Here is a 25,865-nt window from a genome sequence, read left to right on the forward strand (position 1 = left end):
CTGCCTCAACATGGTGTTCGGTTCATCGTGTGTGGCTCCCTGGGCCACCATGAGACCTAGTGCTCACCATTCCATCATGGCTACCTCACTAGAATGGTCTTCCCCATCTGGGCTTTGTTTCTTCTTTAACTCATTGTACTTGCCGCTGCAGCCTGCCTGTCTCCTTCCCATTTATAGTAGCTAGTCCCAGAGGGTTTCCTCTATAAGGTCTTGGTTCACCTGAGACTTGTAATTGCCCTGGCAACATGGTAGTATCACTAAAGTAATCATTCCAAGACGGCAGCCTCAACGTGGTCTGTTTCATCAGGGCTGTCTTATCATGGTTACCATTCCAACCTCCTGTCCCCATCACCCACCCCCAGGTGACTAACCCCCTACAGGAAGAAGGCAGTGGAGCTAGAGATTCAAGAAGGGCAGACACACACGGGTTGTAGACAAGACTATTATCTTAGTGGTAACTCTGGAAAGGGAAACAGTGTTCAGGGAAGTCCAGGTTAGGACCCAGCAGCCAATTACTTTGGCAGGTGGAAGGCAGTCTCACTGTGGCACTGCAGGGGAAATGAGAAAAGAGTGGGTAAGGTGGGGCGGGCTTCCCAAGTCCCTGTGCCCCACCCCCAGGCTCCTTTGCCCCTGGATTTACAGGGCCAGCAGGGGGAGCATGTGGGTCCTTCACATCTCAGTGGGGCAATGAAACCACTGTCCTGGTGCAGACAATACCTATGGCTTTGAACCCCAGACTGGGATGTTCTGATCAGGGATTTCTAAGCTGCCAGTGACAAGCTGTCACTGGAATCTCAAAGTAGGGATATTTCCGAGCTGATTCAATAATTAATAAAGGGGACAGTAAAACATTACAAATTGGCTCAGCCTGGAAGAGCAGTGTTCTTAATGACAGCCAGTAAGGCCACGGCAATGGTCTCGCTTGTTAAGTCTATGGTCACATCTGTCTTCTGGACAGTCATCAGGGCCAAGGGGAGTCACAACTGGGGAGGGACCCTGGAAGCCCATATTTTTATCAGTCACATCTGAGGGACTTGGGTAGTGGCTACTCCAGTGAGCCTGGACTGGCAGATGTTTGATGAGCTGGAGCCCACGGCAGAGGAGGTGAGGAAAAGCATTCCAGGTAGAGGGAATGGCATGTGCAAAGTCCTAGGGACAAGAGAAACCACAACTAGTTTGTTCAACTGCCAACAGCTTGGTATGGCTGAAACAGTGTTGAGGGAAACGGGGTACATGAGGCCAGAGAGGGGCACATGGGAGAAGGCACAGGACCATGGACACCAGGCTGAGAGGTTTCAGAGCTGCTGGGGAACCTGGGGAGGGCCACAGGCAGGGGTGGGGCAAGCCAGCCCCAGAGAGAGAATTCCCTGGGGCCCTGTGGAGGATGGGCTGGAGGGAAAGATGGGAGGCAGGGAGGCCAGGCAAGAATTCCAGAGGAAGAAGTGATCAGGGCTGGGGCTGGTGGGGGGAGGTAGAGAGGAGGGGAGAGGACGGACAGAGCTTGGGGAGAAGAGGCATTTTTCTGGGCACCTGCACCTCTCCCCACATAGGCCAGGCCCAGCAGAGCCTTGGTGATCACCTGCCAGCTCTTCTCCATCTCATTCACCTCTTATCTGTCCTTCAACTCCCCTCGAAAACTTCCTCAGATGACTGCCACCACCGGATCAGGTGCTCCCCAGCCCCACCCCTACAGTGCCCCGTGCACACATCACCCTGCATCATTCTTGGAGGGGTCTGAATCCGGCTTCCCTGTTACACACTTAGGGGCACCGGGATGATGGCTCTGCCCTCCATATGGCTCAGCCCAGGGCCTCCAGTTCCCTATGTGGGAGTGGGGGTGAAGGGGTGAGGGGCAGCCAGGCAGGGCGCTCACCTCGGACTTCCAGCTTGCACTCAGCCAGCGCCTCCCCCAGCTCGTTGACAGCCCTACAGGAATAGGTCCCCGCGTCAAAGGGAGACGGGCGGCGGATGTTGAGTGTCAGGATTCCCTGGTAGTTGGTTATTAGGAATTTGGGATCTTCACGGATTTCCATTTGGTTCTTCATCCAGACCACCTTCGGCTATTGAGTGGAGTGGGAGAAGAGGCCAGCTTAGGGAAGGTCCGCGGGTGATGGCAAAGTGGGCTTTGGAAGGCAGATCTGGAGGCAATTCTTGGTTGTCCTGCCACCTATTTTGATTGATGACCCTGAACTAGTCATTTCTCCTCTCTGACTCTCAGTATCCTCTTTGTGAGAGGAAGACCTCACTCTCTGTTGTGGCCCACAGAACCCTATGCAATTTGGCCCCATTACTCTTCTGTCCTCACCCCATCCTGTCGCTCCCTCCCTCTGCTCCATCCACACAGGCTGCCTCGTTTTTCCTCAAACAGACCCAACAGGCTCCCACCCCAGGACCTTGGCGCACTGGCTGTTCCCTCTTCCAGTACAGCTCTTCCCACCTCTCTCCCCCTAATCAGCACTGGTTTATCTTTCAGGTCTCTGCTACATGTCCGCTCAGGTGCCTAGGCTGGGGCAGGAATGCCCACTGTCCATTCGCAACTACCCTCAGGGCTCTGACATGCATCCCACCCTTCGTACTGTCATAGTCATGTGCATGACTTCAGATTCATGTCAGTCTCCCCCAACATCCAGGAACTTCCCATCCAGCTCACCAGCACACACAGCCTCTGAAAACATGTGCTGAGCGTATGAACAGACTGCATGTGTGAGTGACGTAAGAGCGCAGAGAGAATAAATGAGCTGAGGAAACGAATGGCTTGGTAGGCGAGTAAATGAACAATGAATGAAGGAGTTACAGTTAGTGAACAAAGTGCGTGAACGTCAATGGAGGAGGAGAACTAATGAATCCACAGGGGGCCTACGGGGGCTGAAGCCCAAAACTTGGAGTTGGACCAGAGGCCAGCAAACTTCATCGGTAAAGGCCAGGTAGTCATTATTTCAGGCTCTGAAGTGTACACAGCCACATCCCAATAACATTTGATTTAGAGATCCTGGTGACAAGCAGAAAAGAGAGCCCTCTTTTGCCAGCCCCTGGTCCAGGTGAGTCACTGGAACTCAAGGTTGCAAGTGTCCACATTCCCAACAGCAGTCAGGAAATGACAGGACAGAAGCTGCCTGGGAGCCCTGGCGGTCCAGACCTCCCCCCAGCTCCTGCCAAAGTTTTCTATTTCTGAGGGAAGCTGGGGTGTAATTATGAGACTTGGGCTCTGCTTGAAGGGGGGAGAGGCAGGAAGTGGGTTAAAAGTAAATCCTGGGCGCCTGGGTGGCTCAGTGGGTTAAGCCGCTGCCTTTGGCTCAGGTCATGATCTCAGGGTCCTGGGATCGAGTCCCGCATCGGGCTCTCTGCTCAGCAGGGAGCCTGCTTCTTCCTCTCTCTCTCTGCCAGCCTCTCTGCCTACTTGTAATCTCTCTCTGTCAAATAAATAAATCTTTAAAAAAAAAAAAAAGTGAGTAAATCCCATGAACAGAGGAGAAGTCAGGGGGAAGGAGGTAGTATGGCTGGATCTGGGTGAAGATGTCCCTCTAGGATCACACACACACATCCACGCACACACACACGGCACCTTTGGGTGGCCTCTGACCGCGCAGTTGAGGGCAGCAGCGTAACCAGCCACGACCACCCGGTCTGGTAGAGGCGTCAGGAACTTGGGAGGTGTTCGGAAGTCATGTTCCTTGTACTCAAGAGGCTTGTAGGTGATACCTGGGGAAAGGGAGATGCACCCGTCAGGTGCCCATCTGGACTGGCCCCTGACTGCCTCTCTCCTGTCACCGGGTGCCATCAGCTTTGAGTCTGGGGGCGGGGAAAGGAGTCAAGGTAGAATCCCAGCCAAGAGAGGAGACTGGACTCCGTGAAGTGAGGTGGCAGGACCTGTCTTCAGGATCCGGGCCGTGTTCTTGGAGACACCGGGGGAGTCGCTGAGCCCACAGATGTTCTCACTGAAAACGCGGAAATAGTACTCATTGCCCACAATGAGGTCAGGCACCGTACAGGAGGTGTGCCGGCTGTGTTCGTAGACGGTGAACCACTCCTGGGGCAGTGGGGGACAGACAGGGAGGGGCCGGGAGAATCAGACATAGGAACATGGACACAAGAAGGCCCAGGGCGTGAGCAAAGCAAACCAAAGCATGCATCCCGCTAAGACAGCTTGCGGTTCCCAGGAGTCACAATAGCCCAAGAGGTGGGAATAGCCCACGTGCCTGTCAGCTGCTGAACGGAAAGGCAAAACGTGGTAGGTCCAAACCGGGCACTCTCACTCAGCCATGGAAAGGACTGAAACCCCAATCCACTCAGGAAAACTTTCTGAGTGAAGGAAGCTGCATATCGCAAGTTCCTATTTATATGAAAAGTCCAGAGAAGGCAAATCCATACAAATAGGAAGCAGATTAGTGGCTGCCTGCGCCTGGGAGGGAGGGGGGAATGCTTAGTGGGTGTGATGTGTCCTTTTGGGGAGACGAAAATGTCTTGGAACTAGTTGTGTTGGTGACACAATAGTGGGAACAGACTAAAAGCTTCAAAATTGTTAATGCTTAATTTTATGTGAATTTTACCTTAGTTTAAAAAAAAAAAAGAAAAGAAAAGAAAACCCACCTTGTGACCAAAAGGCTTCCCTCCCAGCCCCAGCCTGTGTTCCCACTCTCTCCAAGGCGGGTTTCCCTTTCCCAGCAGTGACCTGGAGAGGATGGCATCTGCTCTGCGGATATCGCCCACCCCACCCCACCCTGGCCCTTCAGGTCTCTCACCATGGTTTTCTTGTCGGCTTTCTGGATAAAATAGCCCGTGATCTCACTGTTCCCATTATCTTTGGGGGGCTGCCACTCCACCAGCGCGTTAGTACCCCACACCTCCTTCACCATCACGTTCTCTGCTGGTCCTGCCTTTTCTGGAATGGTGGGGGTGGGGTGGTTGTCAGCCGCCAACCCCTTACCTCCTCCCTGCATCTCTCTCCACCTAAGCCCCCTCACCTGGTCCTGGGATTCTGATCAGGCTTAGGACTTTCCCCACTCCCGCTTCCTCGCCCTTTGGCCCCATCCCAGCCTCAGTCCGTGTTTCCATCCCAATCTCTTCACGTCCCATCTCCTGGGTCACAATGCTTCCCCACTGCCCCAGCTGCCCGCGCACCCACGACCCGGATACGGATGGTGGCCGTGTCCTTCATGTTCTCGATCTGCACGGTCAACTCGTACTCCCCTGAGTCCGAGCGTGCTGCCTGGCGCACGAAGAACACGGTATCGAAGTCGCTGGTGCGCACGTGCACGCGGTTGGGGTCCAGGGGTGCCCCGCCCTTCGTCCACACCACCTGGGGCCGGGGCTTTCCCTGGGTGGGGGCGGAAGGAAGGGAAGCCGAGAGGTCAGCCCCGGTCTTGCCCTGGGCCCCGCCCTGGGCCCTGCCCTGGGCCCCACCCTTGGGCCCTGACCCCTCAGCCCAACTCCAGCTCGGCACACCTGGAAGGGGATGACGAGGTTGATGTGTTCCCCCACTTTGAGGATGTAAGTCTGGCGGAGATGGCGCGGGAGCCGGATCTTGGGTTGCTCTGAGGGCACAGACACAGGAATGGGGGCTCAGTGCTGGGCTGGGGGACACTCGAGGGAGGGACAGAGAGACTGTGGCAATGACGTTCTTGGGGGAGGCCCTAATGATGACATGGCAAGGGCAGGCCAGATGACAGCAACTTGGTCTTTGGAAGAGTGCTCAGAGTCACTTACGCACAATCTCCCGGATGGTGACGGGCTGGAACAGGGAGGCAGGCTCGCTCCGCCCTGCAATGTTGACTGCCACTACCCGAAACAAGATTTTTGCTCCCGTGGGGAGATTCTTGACGGTGAAGCCACAGCGCTCTATGGGCTCCGTGTTAGCTGGGACCCAGTCCTCGGCTACAAAAGAGAAGCCATGCTGGGAACCTTCTAGAAGCCCCTCAGCTGGTTGTCCCTTCCCATTCCTTGGGCTGACTGCAATGAACAGCAGCAGCTGATATTTGTTAAGCACTTATTATGACCAGGTTGGAAGGGTGGCATACGTGTTAGTTAGCTCACTGATCTCTGCCTCTGTACTATGTTATCCCCACTTTAGAGATGGGGAAATCAAGGTTACAACGTTACAAGATGGATGGATAGTTTGTTGATCCAAAAGATTTTCAGATAAATAGACAGATGGTTGGATGGATGACCAATGGTGGGCAAATGGATGGAAGAATGCAGGAAGAAGGGAAGGAAGGAAGACAGGAAGGAAGGAAGGACGGATGGACAAATGGAGGGAGGGAGGAGAGAAAGAAGGAATATACGTAGTCGATAATTACAGGGATGATGGATAGATGGGTGGAAAAGTATTACTGTATGGAAGATGGGTACAGGGAAAGGAGGAAGGAGGATGGGAGAAAGGGAGGGAGGGAGAGAGGACAAGCTGGTCAATGGGGGCCTGGCTTGAGCCATCCCATTTGGGGATTCAAGCAAGTAAAGACACAGGGCTAGGCCAGCCCACCCCACCAAAGAGCTCTCCTTGCACTGCCCTCTTTGCAGTCCCCTGGATTGGACCCCCAGCAGGGCTCTGTGTGAGACACCGTGCCCCCACCCCTAGTCCTGACAGGGCCACTCACAGTCCTCCAGGCAGTACTCCACCAGGTACCCATCGATGCCACCTGCCCCGATCCTATCTGGAGGCCTCCACTTGAGAGTGGTGGTCGTGTCTGTCACGTCTTCCACTGTCAGGTGCAAGGGTTCACTCGTGGGTGCTGTAAGAATCCAGGGAAAAGGAAGGTAGACGCAAATGAGGGGTTGGTGGTCACAGGGAGGGGCAGGAATCAGAGTTGGAGTCACTGATCAGGAAAGGGAGCAGTAGGTCCATGCGACAGGACATGTCATCATGAGTCATTAAAACCACAACGTATATCAAGGGATGGTGAGGTCTCCAGGAGGAGGGAGAAGTGTTGGTCTGGTAGGTCAGAGGTCTATGAGGGATCTGGACAAAGGCACAGAGTCTAGGATCATAGAGATTGGTGACTAATGTACTTGATCAGTAAGAGGTTGGGAGGTTGGTTAGGGCTGGAGGTTCAAAGGTCAGGTGTAGGGTCAGAGATCAGCAACAGGTAGGACAGGGGTTGGCGATGGACAGGGGTTTGGGGAGGGTGCAGAGGAGCATTACCAATAGGCATGAAGGGCTTGGTGTTCATGCTGGGCTGGGAAACACCAATGGCATTGACCGCAAAGACCCGCATCTCATAGAGGACACCCTCGATCATCTTGGTGGACTCATAGGTCGTCTCCGTAAAGACCTCAAAGTTCAGCTTCATCCAGCGCTGAGAGCCCTTCTTCTTCCGCTCCAGGAGGTAACCTGGATGCCCCCGCCCAACAGAGAGGAGTGATGCCCATGGGGAGACTATGGGGTCGCAGGTCAGTTGTAGCAGTGAGGGGCACATCAAAAGGTCACATGACCCCAGAGATGTCTGAGGACATGAATCTTGGGTTGGTTTCGGGGTCACAGAGCAGTCAGTAGTCACCAGTCATGGGGCTGAGGCTCAGGAACAGTCACGAGTCATGAATCAGGAGTCAGGGATCATAGAAAACCCTATGCTATAAGTGAAGATCCCCAGGTTGCTGGAAGCAAAGAATGTGAGGGAAGACCAAAGGAATTGCAAGACATCCAAGATGGAAAACCGATCTCAGAGGGAGATCACCAAGGATGATAAGAACTCTCAAAGGCTAATAAATAAAATCTTAAAAAAAAAAAGAATTCTCAAAGGCCAAGCAATCGTTGGGGTGGTGGGGCAGGGGGAGTAAGAGAGGTCAGAGGTCATGGGGACTCTGGCATACGGGCACTCACCAGTGACTGGCTGCCCCCCATCATACTTGGGTGGCTCCCAGACAAGAATGGCCCAATCCTCTCCAACAGAGGTGACCCGCACAGCCTCTGGGGGGTCTGGGACATCTGTGGGAGATAGGATGATCAGCAGGTCCCTCGGGGCCTCAGGGAGCCACCCTGGCTCACTCCCTCAGCTCCCTCTGCTCACCCACAACTCGCACGAAGATGGAGGCCACATCCTCGCCCACAGGGTTGGTGACCTTGATGGTGTAGCGGCCCTCATCTCCTCTATCGGCACTCTCGATCACGAAGCTGCTGACGTCTGTCAGATTCTCGATGCGGATCCTGCCTTCGGTGGCCGCGAACACCTGGACACAGCCACGGGGTGACCTTGTTCCATCTCTCCCCAAGCCCAGACCCACCTCTGCCCTGACTCAGAGTCCTCCAGCAGCTCCTCATCGCCACACATTACACTTGGCCTTGGACCCAGAGCAAGAGGACCTGTTGCATTTACACCCAGCCTCACCATTCTTCCCTGCTGCCCTCCTCATCCTCCAAACACCACCCTGAATTAAAATCCCAAAGATGTGGCATGCGATCCCCTCAGCCACTCTTCTATTTGCTTGCTCTTATTCATCCTTTAGGACTCGCCTAGAAGTCGCCTCTTCTGGGAAGCCATCTTGGAAGCCCCCAGCTGAAAGTGATGGCCCTACCCCCTGAAGTCTCAGAGTTTCCAGTACCCCCCCTTTATCTCAGCCTGGTCACCCTAGACTGTGACTGCTTGGGCACGTGTCCGCCTCCCTCCACTTCCCTCCTCGTGGAGATGGTATCCCCAGTGCTATGCAGAGATAGTATCCCCAGAGCCCCGCAGAGAGGAAGACTCAGGGGTTGTGTTTGTTGACTGAAGGAACGAATGAAGGTTGAATCAAGTCTATCGATTTTACAGACTAGGACTCTGAAGCCTAGACAATGGAAGAAAACTTGAACTGTCCAATGCCTGGAACATACAAAATAAAAATATTTGTTGGAAGGATGGGACCTTGGACTGACTGGTGGATAAATGGACAAATGGACAAATGGATTAATTACTGGATGAAAAGATGGCCAGATGAATTAAATAATTGATAAGTTTATGAATGGAAAGATGGGTGGATGGTTGAGTTGATGGATAGCTGGATTTGTTGGCTGACTGATTAATGGATGGATGGAGGGAAGGATGGATGGAGGGATCGATGGAGGGAGGGATGGATGGAGGGAGCACCCACCATGTGGCAGGCCAGTACCATGTGATAGACAAATACAATCTCCAGTCTTTAATCCTCTGAAGAAGGACCATCATTCTCATTTTACAGACAATGAAACTGAAGCTCAGAGAGGGAAGCCACTTGTCCCAGGTTGCCCAGCAGAGCTGAGAGGGAGAAGAAGTCAGGGCAGGGGGTGGGGGGAGCCCCACTATACCTCATCTCCCTTCAGCCAGGTGGCGACAGGACGAGGCTCCCCAGTGATGGACACATCGAGCCTCAGCTTGTTTCCAGCCACAACCACAATTGAATTCTCTGAGGTCTTCCCTGAGCAGTCCAGGTGGATCTTTGGTGGCTCTAGTGGCAAAAAAGAGATATTGGGGGGTGCCTGAGTGGCTCAGTGGATTAAAGCCTCTGCCTTCAGCTCAGGTCGTGATCCCAGGGTCCTTAGATCGAGCCCCACATAGGGCTCTCTGCTCAGTGGCAAGCCTGCTTCCCCCCTCTCACTCTGCCTGCCTCTCTGCCTACTTGTAATCTCTGTCTGTCCAATAAATAAATAAAATCTTTAAAAAAAAAAAGAGAGAGAGATATTGGGGAACTTGGGAGTGGGCAGCTAGGTCATCCTGATCCCCCCAAGGCAAGCTGGGTTCCCCAAGAGCTGGGCTCCAATAGGCATAGACATCCTGGAGTCCTGCCCCCAGCCCCTCTTCCATCAGACCCAGGGGTCAGGACCCTCAGCCCCAGGAGTTAGGAACCCCAAACCCCTCCTCCCTCAGCCCCAGGAGTCCAGACCCTCAGCTTAGCATAGCAGCCCTTAGTTCTTACCTTGCTTGGGTACGTACTCCACCTTGATTTCTGGAGAACAAAGAAGATGGCTCTGTTAGCTCTAAATCCAGTAGGCCCCTAATCCCACCCTCCCACCCCAGAGGCTGAGGGGAAGGTCTGGCATCACCCAGTGACCCGGGGGTCTGGGCATGGGTCCAGGCCCATGACTGCCCCTCTCCCCAGGTGGACACTCGTCAGAATGTATAGTGCTCTCTCCCTCCATGTTTTTGTCTGACTCCTCCCACAAGATCAGATGCCGCCTGCTGTCACCCCTAATAACACTAGGGAAACCTAATCGTGAAGGAGGGATCTAGGCTCTGGGGTCTGGGAAGGTGGGTGCTCTGGCCCCTGGGGAACACAGAGGGGCACCCTCACCCAGGAAGTTGAGCTTGGCTGAGAGGGACAGAGCATAGCCGTCGGGCACGAATGTGTAGTCTCCCTCATCTTCAGGGCGGACATCATCGATCACCAGCTTGTGGAACCTAAGGTATTGTGGGGACAAGGCAGGAATCAGGTGGGTCACCCCACAGATCACCATGGAGAAACACCTTTTTTTTTTAAGTTTAGTCATTTAAGTAATCTCTACACCCAATGTGGGGCTCGAAGTCATAATGCAGAGATCGAGAATTGCACATCTTTCCAAAAGAGCCAGCCAGCCTCCCAGAGAAATACCCTCTCAATGTACTCTAAGTCCCCTTGCCCACCATTTTTTGTTTTTTAATTTGAGAGAGAGCAAGCACGAGCAAGGCTAGGGGCAAGGCAGAGGGAGAGGCAGGCTCCCCACTGAGTTCAGAGTCCAAGGTGGGGCTCGATCCCAGGACCCGGAGATCAGGACCTGAGCCAAAGGTAAAGGCGGACGCTTCACCAACTGAGCCCGCCAGGCACCATTCCCCCAAGCCCACCATTTTTATTCTGAGTTTCAAAATGCTATCATCTGAGTTCAAATCTCAGCTTTGCCACTTATTGGCTGTATGACCTTGGGCAAGTTAGCTAAAACCCCTGTGCGTTCAGTTTCTTCATCTATAAATGAGGAATCATGATAGCAGTCTACAGCAGGGTTGTTGTAAAGAAGTAAAACTCTCGGGGTGCCTGGGTGGCTCAGTGGGTTAAAGCCTCTGCCTTTGGCTCAGGTCATGATCCCACGGTCCTGGGATCGAGCCCCACATCAGGCTCTCTGCTCAGCAGGGAGCCTGCTTCCTCCTCTCTCTCTCTGCCTGCCTCTCTGCCTACATGTGATCTCTATCTGTCAAATAAATAAATAAAATCTTAAAAAAAAAAAAAAGTAAAACTCTCCCAGCACGTAATAAATGCCCCATAAGTGTTACAATTCATTCTCAGAGTTACCGACACTCCTGGCAGGCAGGGTTCCTGACACAGAACCCGGAGAAAGCCTGCATTCTGCCAAGAGCTGCGGTCAGGAAATGTGATTCACCACTCTACAGGGGCACATGTGCTTGGGCGTGCTGTTGTGGCCTCACGGTGGCTCTCCACATCCCACAGGTCACCAGGTGCTTCTCCTGGATGTCCCTGTGCCACCTGTTGAATTCCAGGCCCTTTGTTTCCCCAGCTAGATGTCTCCCCCACTTTGTAGGAGACTGTTGGCAGACATGGCCACAGGTTCTCCCCTCCCTGTATCTGTGCCCCTTGTGGTAAGACCCTGCAGTAAGACCCTTCCCCTTAAACCACTAAGTAGAGGGATGGTTGTTCTGCAGCAATAGCCAACTGATACACACGCCACCCCCATGCACCCCTCCCCTTCCACCACTTCCGGAGTCTACTCCGCACCTCCCCACGTGGGAGATGGTGATCCTCTTGCTCGGCCGCACCTCGACCCCATTCTTGTACCACTTGCCTGTCACCTTCTCATCAGACACCTCACACTTAAACACGGCCTGCTCTGAGGCCTTCACTGTCAGATCTGCGATGTCCTGCAGGACCTCCAGCTGTTTCTCTGGGCATGGAGAGAAGGATACGAGGCCATGAGAACTCCAGGCGGCCCACAGATATTCACAAGCGCTGTTCCAGGCACTGGCGATATAGCTGTGAACAGCCCAGAAACATCCACCGGCCTGGTGGAGCTCATATTCTAATGTGGAAGCGGTCAGTGAACAGGGAGACACAGAAACGTACAAAAAGGGCACCTGGGTGGCTCAGTAGATTAAGCATCTGCCTTTGCCTCAGGTCATGCATGATCCCACGGTCTTGGAATCGAGTCTTGCAACAGGCTCCTTGCTCACTGCGGAACCTGCTTCTCCCTCTGCCTGCCACTCCCCCTGCTTATGCATTCTCTCTCTCTCTCTGAGAAATAAATAAATAAAATCTTATAAAGAAAGAAAGAAATATATAACAAAAGGGAGTGATGAAGCTTGAAGGAGGGCAGGGAAGAGTCTGTGCGAGAATGCGGAAGAGTCCCCCAGGTAACAGGAACAGCATGTGCAAAAGCCCTGTGGAGCAGTGCAGGCTCAGTGTGGGAAACAGCAAGGAGATGAGTGCGCAGTGAGCGAGGCAGACATGGTAGGAGATGAGCTGGGTAGGGGCAGACGGGGCCAGATCACAGACCTTGGGGGCCCCAGAGAGGACTCCCAGCCAGGCAGAAGCCACTAGAGAATGTTGTAAAGATGGCTGGGATCTGATGTGCATTTTTTTTTTTTTTTACAAAACAATGCATTTATATGCCTTAAAAATAAAGACAGTGGGGGCCCTGGGTGGCTCAGTCGGTTAGGCATCTGTCTTCAGTTCAGGACATGGTCCCAGTGTCCAGGGCTCGGGCACCAAGTTGGACCCTGTGCTCAACAGGGAATCTGCTTCTCCCTTTCCCCATCCCCCTGCCTGTACTGTCTCTCTCTCAAATAAATAATTAAATCTTAAAAAAAAAAAAAGGGAGGGGCGCCAAGAAAACAAAGGAAATGGATTTAGATGTAAAGGGGTTATCTCCTCCTTACCCACCTCCAATCCTCCCTTCTCCAAACAGGCACTACCCGTTTAGTCAACCACTATGAAAGCAAATAGGTATATATGTTTTCTCTCCTCCCTCCCTTCCTTTCCTTCCTTCCTCCCCTCCCCTCCTTGCAAATTGTAACATATTTGCTCTTTTACCTGATAACAGGGTATATTGGAAATCCTTCCATATCAGTGCATGTCACACTGTCCATTTTTAAGGGCTTCTTATTGACATACCATAATTGATTAGGCTCATAAATACCTTAGTTTGGGGTTGGTTAATTTTTTTATATTTAAGGAATTACAGACTCACAAGCATTTGCAAATGTAATGCATGGAGTCCTACATGGCTTTCAGTCAGCTTCTCCTGGCGGAGAGGGTGACGTCATACATAACAGGAAAGTGACCTGGGCCCTAGACGGCCGTGTGCTCAGTTTCCACCATCTGACTTACATTTTACAAGGATCACTCTCTGGCTGGTATGTATGTGAGTGGAGGAGGGGGCGACCATGAAAACAGGGCACCCACTGACCAGTGCTGTCGTTCAGGCATGAGGGGTAGAGGCCTGGGACAAGTGAGGGCAACAGAGGAGGGGAAGAGCGGTCAGACCCTGGATATCTTCTGAGGGGGAAGCTGCCAGGAGTCGCTGGGGAACTGAATGCCGGGGGAGGCCAAGAGAGGAGTCAGGGGCAACTGCAAGATTCGGGGCCTGAGCAATGTTTGTTTGTTTGTTTGTTTAACATTTTATTTATTAGGGGCGCCTGGGTGGCTCAGTGGGTTAAAGCCTCTGCCTTTGGCTCAAGTCATGATCCCAGGATCCTGGGATCAAGCCCCACATCAGGCTCTCTGCTCAGCAGGGAGACTGCTTCCCTCTCTCTCTGCCTGCCTCTCTGCCTACTTGTTATCTCTGTCTGTCAAATGAAAATCTTAAAAAAAAAAAGATTTTATTTATTAATTTATTTGAGAGAGAGGGGCAGAGGGGGAGAAGCAAAGAGAAAGGGACAAGCAGACTCCATGCCGAGCACAGAGCCTGACATGGGGCTCGATCCCAGGACCCCGAGATCATGACCTGAGCTAAAACCAAGAGCTGGACCCTTAACCGACTACGCCACTCAGGCACCCCTGAGCAATTTTTTTTCTTTCTTTATTTATTTAAGTAAACACTCTACCCTGAACGTGGGGCTCGAACGCATGACTCCAAGATCAAAAGTCACACGTTCTTCTGGCTGAGCCATCTAGGCACCCCAGGGCCTGAGCAATTTTGAGCTGTGAGGAGAAGCTTGACACATTGCAGCAACCCCTCTCCACCTGGAGGGCCCGTACCTTCCACGATGAGCTCGGCCTCACACTGGCCTCCATTGGTCATAACCTGGTAGCGACCCCCATCCTCCAGGGTCACATCTGAGTAGATAAGAATGTGATGCTTCCCATCCTTCTTGAAGCGGTATCGAGCCTTGTAGGAATCCTCCCGTGTCAGTTCCACCCCATCTTTCATCCTAGGCAAAGGGGAATGTGAAGAAGAGAAGTGAGGGACCCACACAGCCCTGGGTCTGGATATCACAGGGGGAAGGCCAGAGAGACAGTTCTGAGCGGAGGTCAGGATCAGAAGGGCAGTCCCAGGAGGGAGGAGAGAGTCAGGTTGACAGAAGCATCTTGAATAGTTGGGTCACAGGTGGGATAATGGGTCACAGGAAGTCACAGTCCACAGGGAGATGCCACAAGGTCCCGGTTGGAATGAAAGGTTACTGGGAGATGTCAGGGCATGGAGGGAGTCCTGGGGTCCCAGAGAGACATCAAATATTGTGGCCTCTCTAAACGGCACTTCCCTGCCTGAGAAACTCCTCCCTTCCCACTTCTTTTCTACCTCCTTATCATTAAAATCTCAGCTCCATTGTCACCTCCTCCAGGAAGCCTTCCCTGACCTCATGAGTCCCTTCTGCCTATTAAAAAGTGATTATAGCTTCAGTTAGTGCTCTTCTGAAACGTTTGTCAAAATAGAACTTTTATATTTATTCATGTGATGTCTTGACTAACACGTCTCTCTCTCCTACACATATATCCCAGAGGTTTATCAGATTATTAACTCTAAAAGGGTGGGTGACATATTGGTATATTTTCTCACCATTATATCTCCGGTACATTGAAGAGTGCCATCATATAATAGGTGCTCAATAAATATTTGTTGGGTGGGTGAATAGATGTGGGATGGATGAATGGATGAGGAGAAGGGTGGGTGAGTGAGTGGGTGAGGGGATGGATAGGTGGATGGATGGATGGGTGGATGGAGAGATGAACCAATGGGATAGACGAGTGGATGGACGGATAAAGGATGGGCTGATGAATGGATACGTGAGTGGATGGACCAAAGGATGGATGATTGGTTGAATGGATGAGTAAATGAATCTGAAATAGCAAGGATCAGGAAAGAAACTGGAAGAAGATAAGATGGGTAGAGGTCAGAAGTTCCAGAAAGAGATCATGGGTACAGGTCAGGATTTATGGAGAAAGGCTGAGCTGAGGTCTCCTGATGACTGTTGGGTAAAGTTTCAGAATCTCTAAGAGGCTCACAAAGATCAGAGCTGAGGCAAAGAAGCTGTGGGCACCTGTATGGAGCTCAGGGGTCAAGAGTCACTTACCACATGACCTGGGCACCATCTTCTGATACCTCCACTGACATTTCCACCCGGTCACCCACAAACACCTGCTGGTCCTCGAGGGGTTTGACAATCAGGACTGGAGGTTCTGTAAGACACAGAGGGACAGGAGGTCAGTAGTTTCAGGACCTCCTACCCCCACCTCAGAGCTCCACTCCCTAAGCTCAGGCCCAAATCTCAGCCTCACCTTTGACAAAGAGCTCGGTGAAACACTTCTCATCTTTGACAGCGACCTCATAAGCAGCATCATCCGCCAGTGTACACTTGTTGATGGTGAGAATTCGCTTCTTACCAACATTCTCAAACACGTACCTGGTGCAAAAATCTTGTCTTAGCCTAGAGCCTGGAGGAGATCCCGGGCCTGGAGTAGATCTACCCACCAGTTCTCAGGGCAAGTCACTCCCTCTCAGGGCCAGATTGTGCAGGAGCGGAAAGATGGTCTAATTTCTAGTATTTAAATACCCATAGTGGAAATCTTAACTGCCCCCTCACCGCCCATATCCATCCTCCCCTTCCATTTAGCAATAGCACACAGCTACCGACCTGAGAACTACATTTCCCAGCTTCCTTCGCAGCTACAATGGTAGGCCCCTGAACTTGGGCCAACAGAATGTAAGTGGATTCCAGCTGCATAACTGCTACTTCATCTCCACCTTTGTGTTGCTTGCTCTGGACTTCTCTCCTTCCCCCTTCCTGTCACCCATGACCCAGCTTCAATCAAGGGGACGAAGACAATGTCACAAGAAATGGCGTAGCCCAAAATGTGGAACCTGGGTCCCCAAACAATCTCTAAGGAAAAAGCCAACCCACCAGCCTCAATCAGCTAGGAATACATTTATCTCTCACTTCAAGTAATGTAACCTAGGGACTTTGTTACAGCAACTTAACCTGGACCTTAACTAACTTAACTTTTTATCTTATCCAACATGCTCCTGATGAGAAACTGAGAAGACAAAGCCAGGGCACCTGGCTGGCTCAGTCAGGAGAACATGCTGACACTTGATCTTGGAAATCCTGAGTTAGAACCCCACGTTGTGTGTAGAGACGACTTAAATAAATTAATAACTTTAAAAAACACACACACACACACAGCCAAGAAAAAAATAATAAAACTAGAACCCATCCAAGAGATAACTGTTGCAAACATTTCAGTCTGTCTTTCCAATCTTTTTATCTATATGTATGTAGATTAACATTGTGTGAAGCAGAAATGGGAACCACGCTTCTTTCCGTTTGCAAACTTTGACCAGCTTCCCATATTAGTATACATTTTAGGATCTCATTCTTAGTGACCACATAGAACTTTGGCAAGGAATCATACATTTTGGTTGTTTTCCATTTTTTGCTACAATAGCAAATGCCTTAGGGAACATCCTTGCAGCGAAATATGCACAACCATGATAATTCTCTTAGGATAAATCCCTCAAATTGCACAATCTGAAAGATTTTTAACACACTGCCCATTCAGAGATTTAGCAAGTACCATTCCTGCCAGCAGCATTTGTGTACCCATTTCTCTATGTTGTCTCCAGCACTGGGTTTTATCATTTTGGAAAGTCTTTGCCTGTTTGGAGAGCAGAAAGACTATTACTTATTTGCATTATTATTGTTGTTGTTGCTATTATTTTCAAGGTTGAATGTGCTCTCCGCAGCACATTGGCCATTGGTTTCTTCTCAACCAAATTCTTGTTTTCATTACCTTGAACAATTTTTTTAAAAGCTTATTTATTTATTTATAAAAATTTTATTTATTTATTTGATAGAGAGAGCACGCACATGAGCAGGAGAAGAGGCAGAGGGAGCAAGGAACTGAGCAAGGAACCCAATGCAGGACTTGATCCTGGGATGACCTGAGCTGAAGAGAGATGCTTAACCGACTGAGCCATCCAGGCGCCCCTAAAGATTTTTTTAAGAGTAATCTCTAGGGGCTCCTGGGTGGCTCAGTCATTAAGCATCTGCCTTCAACTCAGGTCATGATCTCAGGTCCTGGAATCCAGTCCCACATCGGGCTCCCTCTGCTTACCAGGAAGCCTGCTTCTCCCTCTCCCACTCCCCCTGCCTGTGTTCCTCTCTGGCTGTCTCTCTCTCTCTCTCTCTCTGTCAAAAAAATAAATAAATAAAATCTTAAAAAACAATAACAAAACCCTTAAATTAAAAAAAAAAAAAAAAGAGTAATCTCTACACCCAATATGGCACTTGAACTCATGATCCTGACATCAAGGGTCACATGCTTCACCTACTGAGCCAGCCAGGTGCCCCTCCTTTGTCAATTTTTTAAATTGAGGTATTTACATTTTTCATATGAATGAGGGAGAGCTCTTTCTGGGTTAAGAGTGGTCAGATTTATATCTGAGCCCTCTCTGGGACTCAGATCTCCCCCCACCCCTCCTGAGGGACTGTCCCTCAACACATACTTGCTACTTGGTTTGATCTCTTGGCCGTTCTTGTACCACTTAAGAGGAAGGTCTGGGTCACTGATTTCCACCACCAACTTGATCTTGTTGCCCCTGTCCACTTGGTAGGCTGGATCCAGCTTCTTTGTGAAGGCTGGAGATTGAAGGATGCAGGGTACATGGAGCTGAGAGGTTCTCACTGCCCTGGTCACCCCCAGAGCTGCCACATCTCCCTCCCCAGACCATGGGCTCTCCAAGGTCAATGTCAGGAAGCCTCCCATGAACTCGGAGAAGCCTGACCACAGGGCCCTATTACTCCTTAGATTGGGACCTTCAAGAGATAGGTCCAGGGTTCAAACCATGCAATACCCATGATGCTGGGATCCCTACCCCCTAGCATGTCCAAACATCCAATACCCATGAGCAGTGCTGACCTGAACTCTTCTTGACCTCGACCTTGGCCTTCTTGAGCCGCTTCAGCATGCCCCGAAGGTCAGTAATGCCATACTGGAAGGCAATCCTCTCGTACTCACTCTTCTTTGCCCCTTTCAGGAGCTCCCAAATTTCAGGAGGGATGCCTAGGTCATCATCATCTTTCTTCTTTTTCTTCTCCTCCTCAACCACCTCCCTGAGGGCAGGGAGAGTGGGCAGGGGCCGCAGGGGGTGGAGGGGCAGTTAGGATTAAAAGGTGAGGTGCTCCCTCTGCCTTTGCCCTCCCTCTGCCTTCACCCACTTGCTGTGCCACTCTCTCCCTCTGGGCCTGATGCCCCTTTCCTTTCCACCTGGATGCCTCAGCCTCCTCCTTGACCTCCTGGCCTCCATTCTGCCTCTTCCCCTCCAGCCTGCTTGCCACATGGCCCCAGGAGGGTATTCCTTACTTCCACATCAGATGACATCCTTTCCTTGTTCAGAATTCTTCCATGGGTCCCCCACTGCCATCAGGAGGAAGCCTCAGCAGCTCAGCCTGACAGTCATGATGCCACCCACCATGCCATCAGCACCCCCACAACCACCCAAGCATGTTCCTTGCCTTTCCTGAATGCTCAGGCCCCCCTCCTGCCTCCCAGCCTTTGCACAAAATGTTTCCCCACCCAGATGACCCCTCCCTACTTTCCCTTCCTGATGCACTCCTCTCCAGACCTAGTGCCAAAGCCCCCTCCTCTGTGAGGCATTGCTGGTCTTCCCAGGCAATGAGTTGCCTTCCCTCTGGGTTCTCACAAGGTCTCTGTGGGACCCTCTCTCTGGTCACACTAAACAATCTTGGCCTCTATCTACGTCTGTTGGACCAGACCCATATCCCCCAAACAATCTGTGACTCAGTGTCAGGGACCAAATAAAACTTCTCTCTGTCCCCTGATCTCAGCCCAGGGCCTGGGAGACAGGAGGCTTCAGAAAATATTTGCTGAGTGAGAAAGTGAGTAGATCTCTGGAAAGAAGGAAGGAAGGGAAGGGAACAAAAAGAGGAGAGATGAGTGGGGAACAGGAGGACATATGAATATCTGCAATGATGTACAGAGCTTTGGGTGGAGAAATAATACAGGCATGGGTCAAGTCATTGATGGATGGCTGGGGTGATGGTCCATGGATGGGTGATAGGTGGTGGATGGGTGGCATGAAGACAGATGAATAGGCATATGGAAGATAGCTGGGCAAGTGGATGGACTGATGGGTTGGTGGCAAATGGCTGGGTCGGCAATTGGGTGGAAGTGTTGAGGGGAGATGGCCAGGCAGGTGGTTATCTGGGTAAAGACAAGGAGATGAATCTGTCATTCGATGGGGTTGATGTGGATTTGGGTATGGGGATAGATGAATGAATAGAAGAATGGATGGGTGGACCAGTAGTTAATGAATAACCAAGGGAACAGAAAAGCATCATATTGAACACTATAAAATTGCCAATAGCCCATCATTTTTACCTAAAGAAGAGCAATTTTGTATTATACATCATGCACAGAGAGCTATCTGGATAGATGGATGTGTCACTGAAGATGTGAAGCGTTGATCGAAGAATGCATGGCCAAGTGGGTGGGTGGGATGGCGGATTCAGTTGAGAGAGAGATGTAGATGCAGATAGATACCCAGGTGGGAAGGAAGATGGATGAGAGACAGATGGGTGGTGGAAAGTGGACTGGGGTGCCTCCATACTTAGGGAATGGGATTAAGGGGTGGGTAGGTGAAGGATGAATGGATGGGCTACTGACGGGGTGGTTGAGTGTAATGGTAGATGAGTGGATAGACAGGTGGGAGATGGCGGGTAGATGAATGGATGTGTGGGTGGATGAATGGGCAAATGCACAGGTAGGTGAGTGGTTGGATTAGACAATGGATACACAGGTAGCTGGTTGGACAGACGGGTGATTGGTGAGTGGATGGGTGGACCTGCCTCACCCAGAATGGCAGATGGGTGTTTGACTGGGTGCTCAGAGGGATGTACAGGTGAATTAGAGCCTGAGTGAACAGGAAAATGGCTGTGAGGATGACGGGTTGAAGGGTAGGTAGGTAGGGGAACTGGCCAGCAGATGGCTGAGTGGGTGTGGTTGTAGGTAACTGTGAATGGTGAGTACGGGGATAGGTGGAGGGACAGACGGCCGGATGGGTGGAAAATGGGTAGATGCAGGTCACAGAGTGGAAAACAGGGCATCCAGGGCTGGCAGTGGAACCTCCTCCTCTATGAATCCCCATCTCCCCTCTCTAGGCCAAGTAGGGTAGGCTTACCTCTTCTTCAACAGGCTGCTGAAATCCAGCTCACCCGCATCTTCTGACTTCCCTTCACCCCTGTGGCCATTGAGAGGGTGTGTGAACCCCATGGAGGTCCTGTGCCCTCAGGCCTGCCCTGAGTCCCGACTCTTCCCTTCTCCCACAGCTCCCCTCCCGGGAAAGACACTCCATAATCTTTGGCACCAGCAGACGCCAACCCCCCACACCTCTTCCCAGGCTCCAGGATCACTTACGAACGCTTGAAGCTTTCTAGACCCTGCCCAGAGGCATCCTGACGGGGTACTGGGGAGAGGAGATGGGGGGACAGAAGGTGAGCTGGAAGCAAGGCCTGATCTAAGACCAAGAGTGCCCCTGCAGGCCTGCACAACCTCCCCCCAGGTCCCCTGTCATGGGCCAGCACATCCTGCAACTTGAGCATGGATTCCTGTTTCCCTTGCTGCCGTACTGCCCCACGAGCAGCCTCTCCCACCACACACCAGGGCCAGCACACTCTTCTCCCCAAGCCTGGGCAGCCGCCTTCCCTGTGTCCCCCATATTTAAGCCCCACGCATCCTGGGCTGTAGACCCCAGAGCCGGTACACCCTCAAGGGTCCATACATATGCCCCCAAATCTATAATAACCTCCCACTAAGCTTGCACACCCTCACCCTAAACCTGGACACGTTCATTTCCCAAGCCCTCATGGCTACCTTCTCTAGCCTGTCCACTGAGACCCTGGGATCCACTTAGCTCACCTTCTCAGCCTTCGCTGGGCACCCAAAACCCTGCACCCTCTCCACCCCAAGTCCACACCTCCTCATGGTCTAAGCCCATAAAGTATCTCCCCAGTTTTGAATGCCCCAACCCCTGCATTTTCTCCCTCCTCCCCAAATCTCACCCCCACATCTGGACGCTCTCTACACCAGGCTGACACACCCATCCTAGCCCCACCCCCCACAACCCTTTGCTCCCTCACCCCCGCCACCCCCACCAGCGCACCCTCTACATCAATGTTGAAGGCACAGCTATCACAGAAGTCCTTGGCTTTGACCTCAAGGCGGTAATTCCCACGGTCCTCCACGACCACTTTCCCAATGTGTAGCTCCACGGTGTACACCTGGGGGGCAGGGAGCCAGGGATGTGGGTGAGTGTGACTGCTCCCCAGCCCCACCCCACACCCCCCCGGGAGCCCACCTCACGTCTCCCTCTCTGGGTCCTCACCCTGGCCCCACTGGAAGGGCCTGCTGTCTCTTCGCATGCCTGGACAAACTTGACCCTGGGGGCCCACATCTCTGACCCCAGAGACCTTTCTGGGAATGCACGGACTGACCAAGTGTGCCCTGCCCTAACCCAAACATTGTCCCCACCTGTCCCCCACAATCTCCACCAAGCAGCCCCACACAACCTCTATCCCTGGAGGTCCTGTTTTCCATCCTACAGGGGCTCCAGGCTTCAAGCATCAGGCCTTCTGAGAATCGGGGGCTGCCCAACCTCCATCCTTAGCCCATACGCCCTCAGTGTCCCCACGGGGTCCTCACATTGCTGGCAGACTCATGGGACTCCTTGAAAGAGAATCGGGCCCCGCTCTTGCTGCCCAGCTCCAGCCACTTCCCCTTGAACCACTTGATGGTTGGTTTCCCTGGGAGCTCCTTCCCGTTCACCTTGGCTGAGATCACCACATCTTTTCCTGGGGGGTGGGGGTGGGGGATGGGAGGGAGCAGCCAGACAGGAACTGTGAGACTCTACAGAGAGGACTGGGAGCTTCTCCTTCCTTGGACAGAGGAGTCCAAGTCCCCAGCCCCCTCCTCCCTCACACTCAGGAGCCCTGGACCCCAGTCCCCTCCTCCCTCAGACTTGGGAGTCCAGACCACCAGCCCCCTCCTCGTTCAGACCCGGGAATCATGTCTCCAGCCCCCTCCTCCCTCATCCCCCCTCACCATTCTCCACTGACACTGAGTCTGGCTTCTTCAGGAAAATGCCAGTGGGCTCCTCAGCAGTCGGAGACTGGTCCTCAGGTGGAGCTTCTGCTTAGGAGACAGGATTGGGGGGATCTGAGGCATGCTAGGGAAGGGGCAGCAGGCCACTTAATGAGTGGGGCTTAGAGCCTGTGAGGGACCCTCTGCTCAGATGCCAAAGCATGGAACAAAGTGGCTTCTCCTGACTTTGGAAAGACCATGTATCACGCAGGTGACTGCATGACTTTGGCCAGTCTCCTCCACTCCTTTGGACCTCAGTTTCCCCATTTGTGAACTGGAGGGAGGTGGACAGGATCATTTGAACATGGCTTTGGGGTAGGAGAGGTGTGGAAATAGACCGCGACATCCAGAACTAGGCAGGACTCCGTGATGAATCAGCCAGCTGCTAGGGGCATGGGGACCAGTCTGAGGGGCAGGGCTCTAACCTGGGGGCACTGGGGAGCCATGGAGGGTTGTGGGCAACTGTGGGAAGGATGGATTAGCTCTGGAGGTAGGACTAAAGGAGAGAGAGCAAGGTGCTGCAGAGGTACAAAGGGAGCCTGGGGGATGAAAAGCCAGGTTCTGCAGATCCCACAGGAACATTGTCTCACCTTTGGCGGGCTCTGCAGGAGCCTCCTCAGTGGGGGCTTCCTTGGGAGCTGGTTTGGCAGCCTCTTTGCCTTTGGGGGCCTTTTTGGCTACTGCGAGGTAAAAGATGTTCACAGATGCTCAGTGCCCTCCTCTTCCAAAACCCAGGACTCTAGCACCATCCCCCCCTGCCCCTTCAGGTGTCTGAGCGATCAGGTTTCCCCTTGCTCCAGACAAGCCGTGCCCCATCCACTCAGGCCACCAGGCCCTGACCTTTTGGGTCCTGGTGGTATAATTAGCTCTTTCCCGGGGCTGGAAACTGGACACCGTGTGCTGACCATGGCATCTTCCACCTGCCCTGCCTGCTGGCTTCTGGCCCACCCATGACCCAGCTGCAGTGAGGGGCTAGACCCCCACTCCACAGCCTGGTGCCAATGGTCTGGACACCCCAGGAGGAGGGTCCCTCCCAGGGACTTGAATCTCTTGTGTTCACTTCTTCATAGAGAGAAAGCCACACCCCACGTTAAAAATGTCCACAGTCCCATACAAAGAAGAGCATCAAATGGCAGAGAAAGGCTCACATAAGGGGCCCCTATATGGAGAAGGCTCCCTAATTCCTTTGTGAGGAAGCCCACATTCCTATTGAAAGGAGGTCCCTTCATCCTATTTATACAGACAAGAGCTCTCCTCACCAGACAGGAACCCCTAACCTCTATACACACAAGGACCCCACTCCCCTACAGAGAAGGGACTCAGTCCTCACTCAGAGAAGCACCCTGATGCCTATGAAGAGAACTCCATCCCCAAATGTAGAGGACTCCATACACTCCATACACAGGACTCAAAGTCAGATAATCTTTATCTGCACCCAGAAATGCCCCCCCAAATCCCTACAGAGAAAGGAACACCCTCACTGCACAGGGAAGGAGACCCACCAACCCAACACAGATATGGGGCCCCCCATCCCACAGAAGGAAGGGAGGCCCTCATCACCCAGAGAACACATCCCATTCTCCGAAACCTACAGAGGAGCCCTTTAGCCCCCATTCAGAAAAGTGGACCGCATCTCCACCCAGGGAGAGCAGTCCAGTAAGTCACCTGGTTTCGCCTCAGGCATGTCAGCAGACCTGGCTCCTGGGCTCCTCAGACCGCAGCTTGTCCCTCAGAGCCCTGGGGCGAACAGGTGGGCCCCCAGGGGGAGCCCTTTAAGAAGTCCAGAGACTCCCAGGAGGCTGTGGGAGGCATCAGCCTTGTCTCCCCGCCCTCCTTGCTGCCCCACACTCAGCGGGGCGTGTTCTGAAGAGTGAGAAATAACATCTGGACCGCGAGAGATGGCTAAATGCCAAGTCCCTGGGGAAGAGAGGCCTGGCGTTCAGACATCCGGGTCCCAGGAAGAGTGGGCCGGAGGCTAGGGCTCCCACGTCTGAAGGAGGAGGGTCTGGGGCTCACATTCTTGGGTCCAGGAAAATGGAGGATGAGGGCCTGGACTCCTGACTCCTGGGAGGCGGGAGATGAAGGGGCTGGGGTCTAAAATGGGTGAGGGCTCCGAGCCAGAACTCTGCCGTGGGGGCCAAAGGGGAAGACCGTCTAGAAAGCCATTCTTAGTATCTGCAAGTCAGGAGTTTTTGGGAAACCGGAGATGCGAGGGAGGGTCGGGTTTCCCAGCGTAGGCAAGACGGCTGCGGGGGTGGGGAGGCGATCTCTGTGCCCGCAGGAAGGGCACGGAGGCTCGAGGACTCTCGAGTCCCGCCCGCCCCTGAGCACATCTGAAGGCCTGCGGCCGCGACCACCTGGGACCCGGGATTGGCCGCGTGCACCTCCTGGGACCCAGCCGGCCGGCTCCACTCCACGGTTCCCGGAGCGGACGCGGCGGGCACTGGGCGCGGGGGAGGGGGACGAGTGCCCCCCAGCGGGGCGGGTGGGGAGACCGGGAAGGCCCTGGAGAGCTGCCCGGACGTTGGCGCCCTTCCCGGCAGGGGGACCTGCGGCTTTCAGAATGGGTGGGGGGAAGGTGGTGGCAGGACGCCGGATGGGGGGGAGGTGAAGGAGGCCAGAAGAGGGGGGTGGGGGGAGTGAAGAGAAGGGTGTCTGAGAGGCAGTGGGTGTTATGGGGAGGAAGGCGAGGTGAGTGTAAGAGGGAGTAGGGAGTGGGGGTTTGGGGTCAGGGCGGAGGATGGGAGAGGAAGTAACTCCGGCGGAGGGAGCAGGTTTGAGTGAATACAAGTCCCTCCGATTTTCTTCCTCTCGGCCTCCCCCTTCCCGGCTCTTCCAAAACCCCCTGCGAGCCGGAAACTGCCCCGCCTCCGTGGAGGGCCAAGCCAACCCGGCGCCAGGCCCTGTATGATGTTACGGGTTGCTAGGCAGACCGCCACACCGCTCCTGCGCGCCCAGCTGGGTGGTGTAATGGCTGGAACCAGAGCGCAACGCGCCGCCCGGAGCCTCCCGCCCTATCTGCCTGTCCGAGTGCTGTATCCAGACGTACAGAGAAGGGCAGAAATTTAGAAGGGGGGCAGACACCTTGACGGAAAGGGGAGCAGGGAGACAGTGGGGAAGAAAGGGAAAAAGCCTGGCTGTCTCAACCCGGAAGAAGAGGCGACTCCTGATCTCAGGGTTGTGATTTGGAGCTCCAGGTTGGTATAGAGATTGGTTAAAAATAAAAAATCTTTATAAAAAAGAGGGACAGACAAAAATTGAACGGAACCAGCAGTGTCTGCATCTAAAGCCCTTTACCGCGGCCTTCAATGCGGCTCTGAACGCCTTTTCCATCCCTTCTCGTGGTC

General features: G+C 53.0%; 1 protein-coding gene across 3 annotated transcripts; it reads right to left on the reverse strand.

The window, feature by feature from the left end:
- Positions 1–49: 49 nt before the first annotated feature.
- MYBPC2 (myosin binding protein C2) lies at positions 50–25,865 on the reverse strand. Of its 3 annotated transcripts, none has more exons than XM_059383674.1 (28): positions 24,184–25,865; positions 23,109–23,198; positions 22,480–22,566; positions 22,081–22,229; positions 21,542–21,659; positions 20,797–20,845; positions 20,561–20,620; positions 18,280–18,473; positions 17,867–17,999; positions 15,640–15,764; positions 15,435–15,540; positions 14,122–14,294; positions 11,644–11,809; positions 10,234–10,340; positions 9,859–9,888; positions 9,251–9,390; positions 8,001–8,160; positions 7,814–7,918; positions 7,136–7,324; positions 6,591–6,725; positions 5,704–5,871; positions 5,443–5,531; positions 5,119–5,314; positions 4,740–4,879; positions 3,868–4,027; positions 3,563–3,699; positions 1,874–2,060; positions 50–548 (listed from the first exon to the last, which is right to left on the reverse strand). In XM_059383674.1, exons 1-28 carry the CDS (start codon positions 24,200–24,202, stop codon positions 538–540), a joined length of 3,423 nt encoding a protein of 1,140 aa, XP_059239657.1. In that variant the 5' UTR covers positions 24,203–25,865; the 3' UTR covers positions 50–537. The 3 variants fall into 3 exon arrangements, 2 of the variants coding, with proteins under 2 accessions (XP_059239657.1, XP_059239656.1); XM_059383673.1 differs by lacking the exon at positions 50–548 and adding an exon at positions 592–1,149; XR_009400972.1 differs by lacking the exons at positions 50–548; positions 3,868–4,027 and having other exon boundaries at positions 1,972–2,060.

Source organism: Mustela nigripes, chromosome 17 (genome assembly GCF_022355385.1).
Source record: "Mustela nigripes isolate SB6536 chromosome 17, MUSNIG.SB6536, whole genome shotgun sequence".
Taxonomy (NCBI): domain Eukaryota; kingdom Metazoa; phylum Chordata; class Mammalia; order Carnivora; family Mustelidae; genus Mustela; species Mustela nigripes.

Bases quoted from the DNA above. Each gene is read 5' to 3' on its own strand.
- MYBPC2 (XM_059383673.1), bottom strand. The intron at 22,567-23,108 runs GTGAGACAATGT...TCTCCTAAGCAG, and splicing joins TCCTGCAGAGCCCGCCAAAG to AAGCTCCACCTGAGGACCAG. The intron at 5,532-5,703 runs GTAAGTGACTCT...CTGTGCCCTCAG, and splicing joins CACCATCCGGGAGATTGTGC to AGCAACCCAAGATCCGGCTC.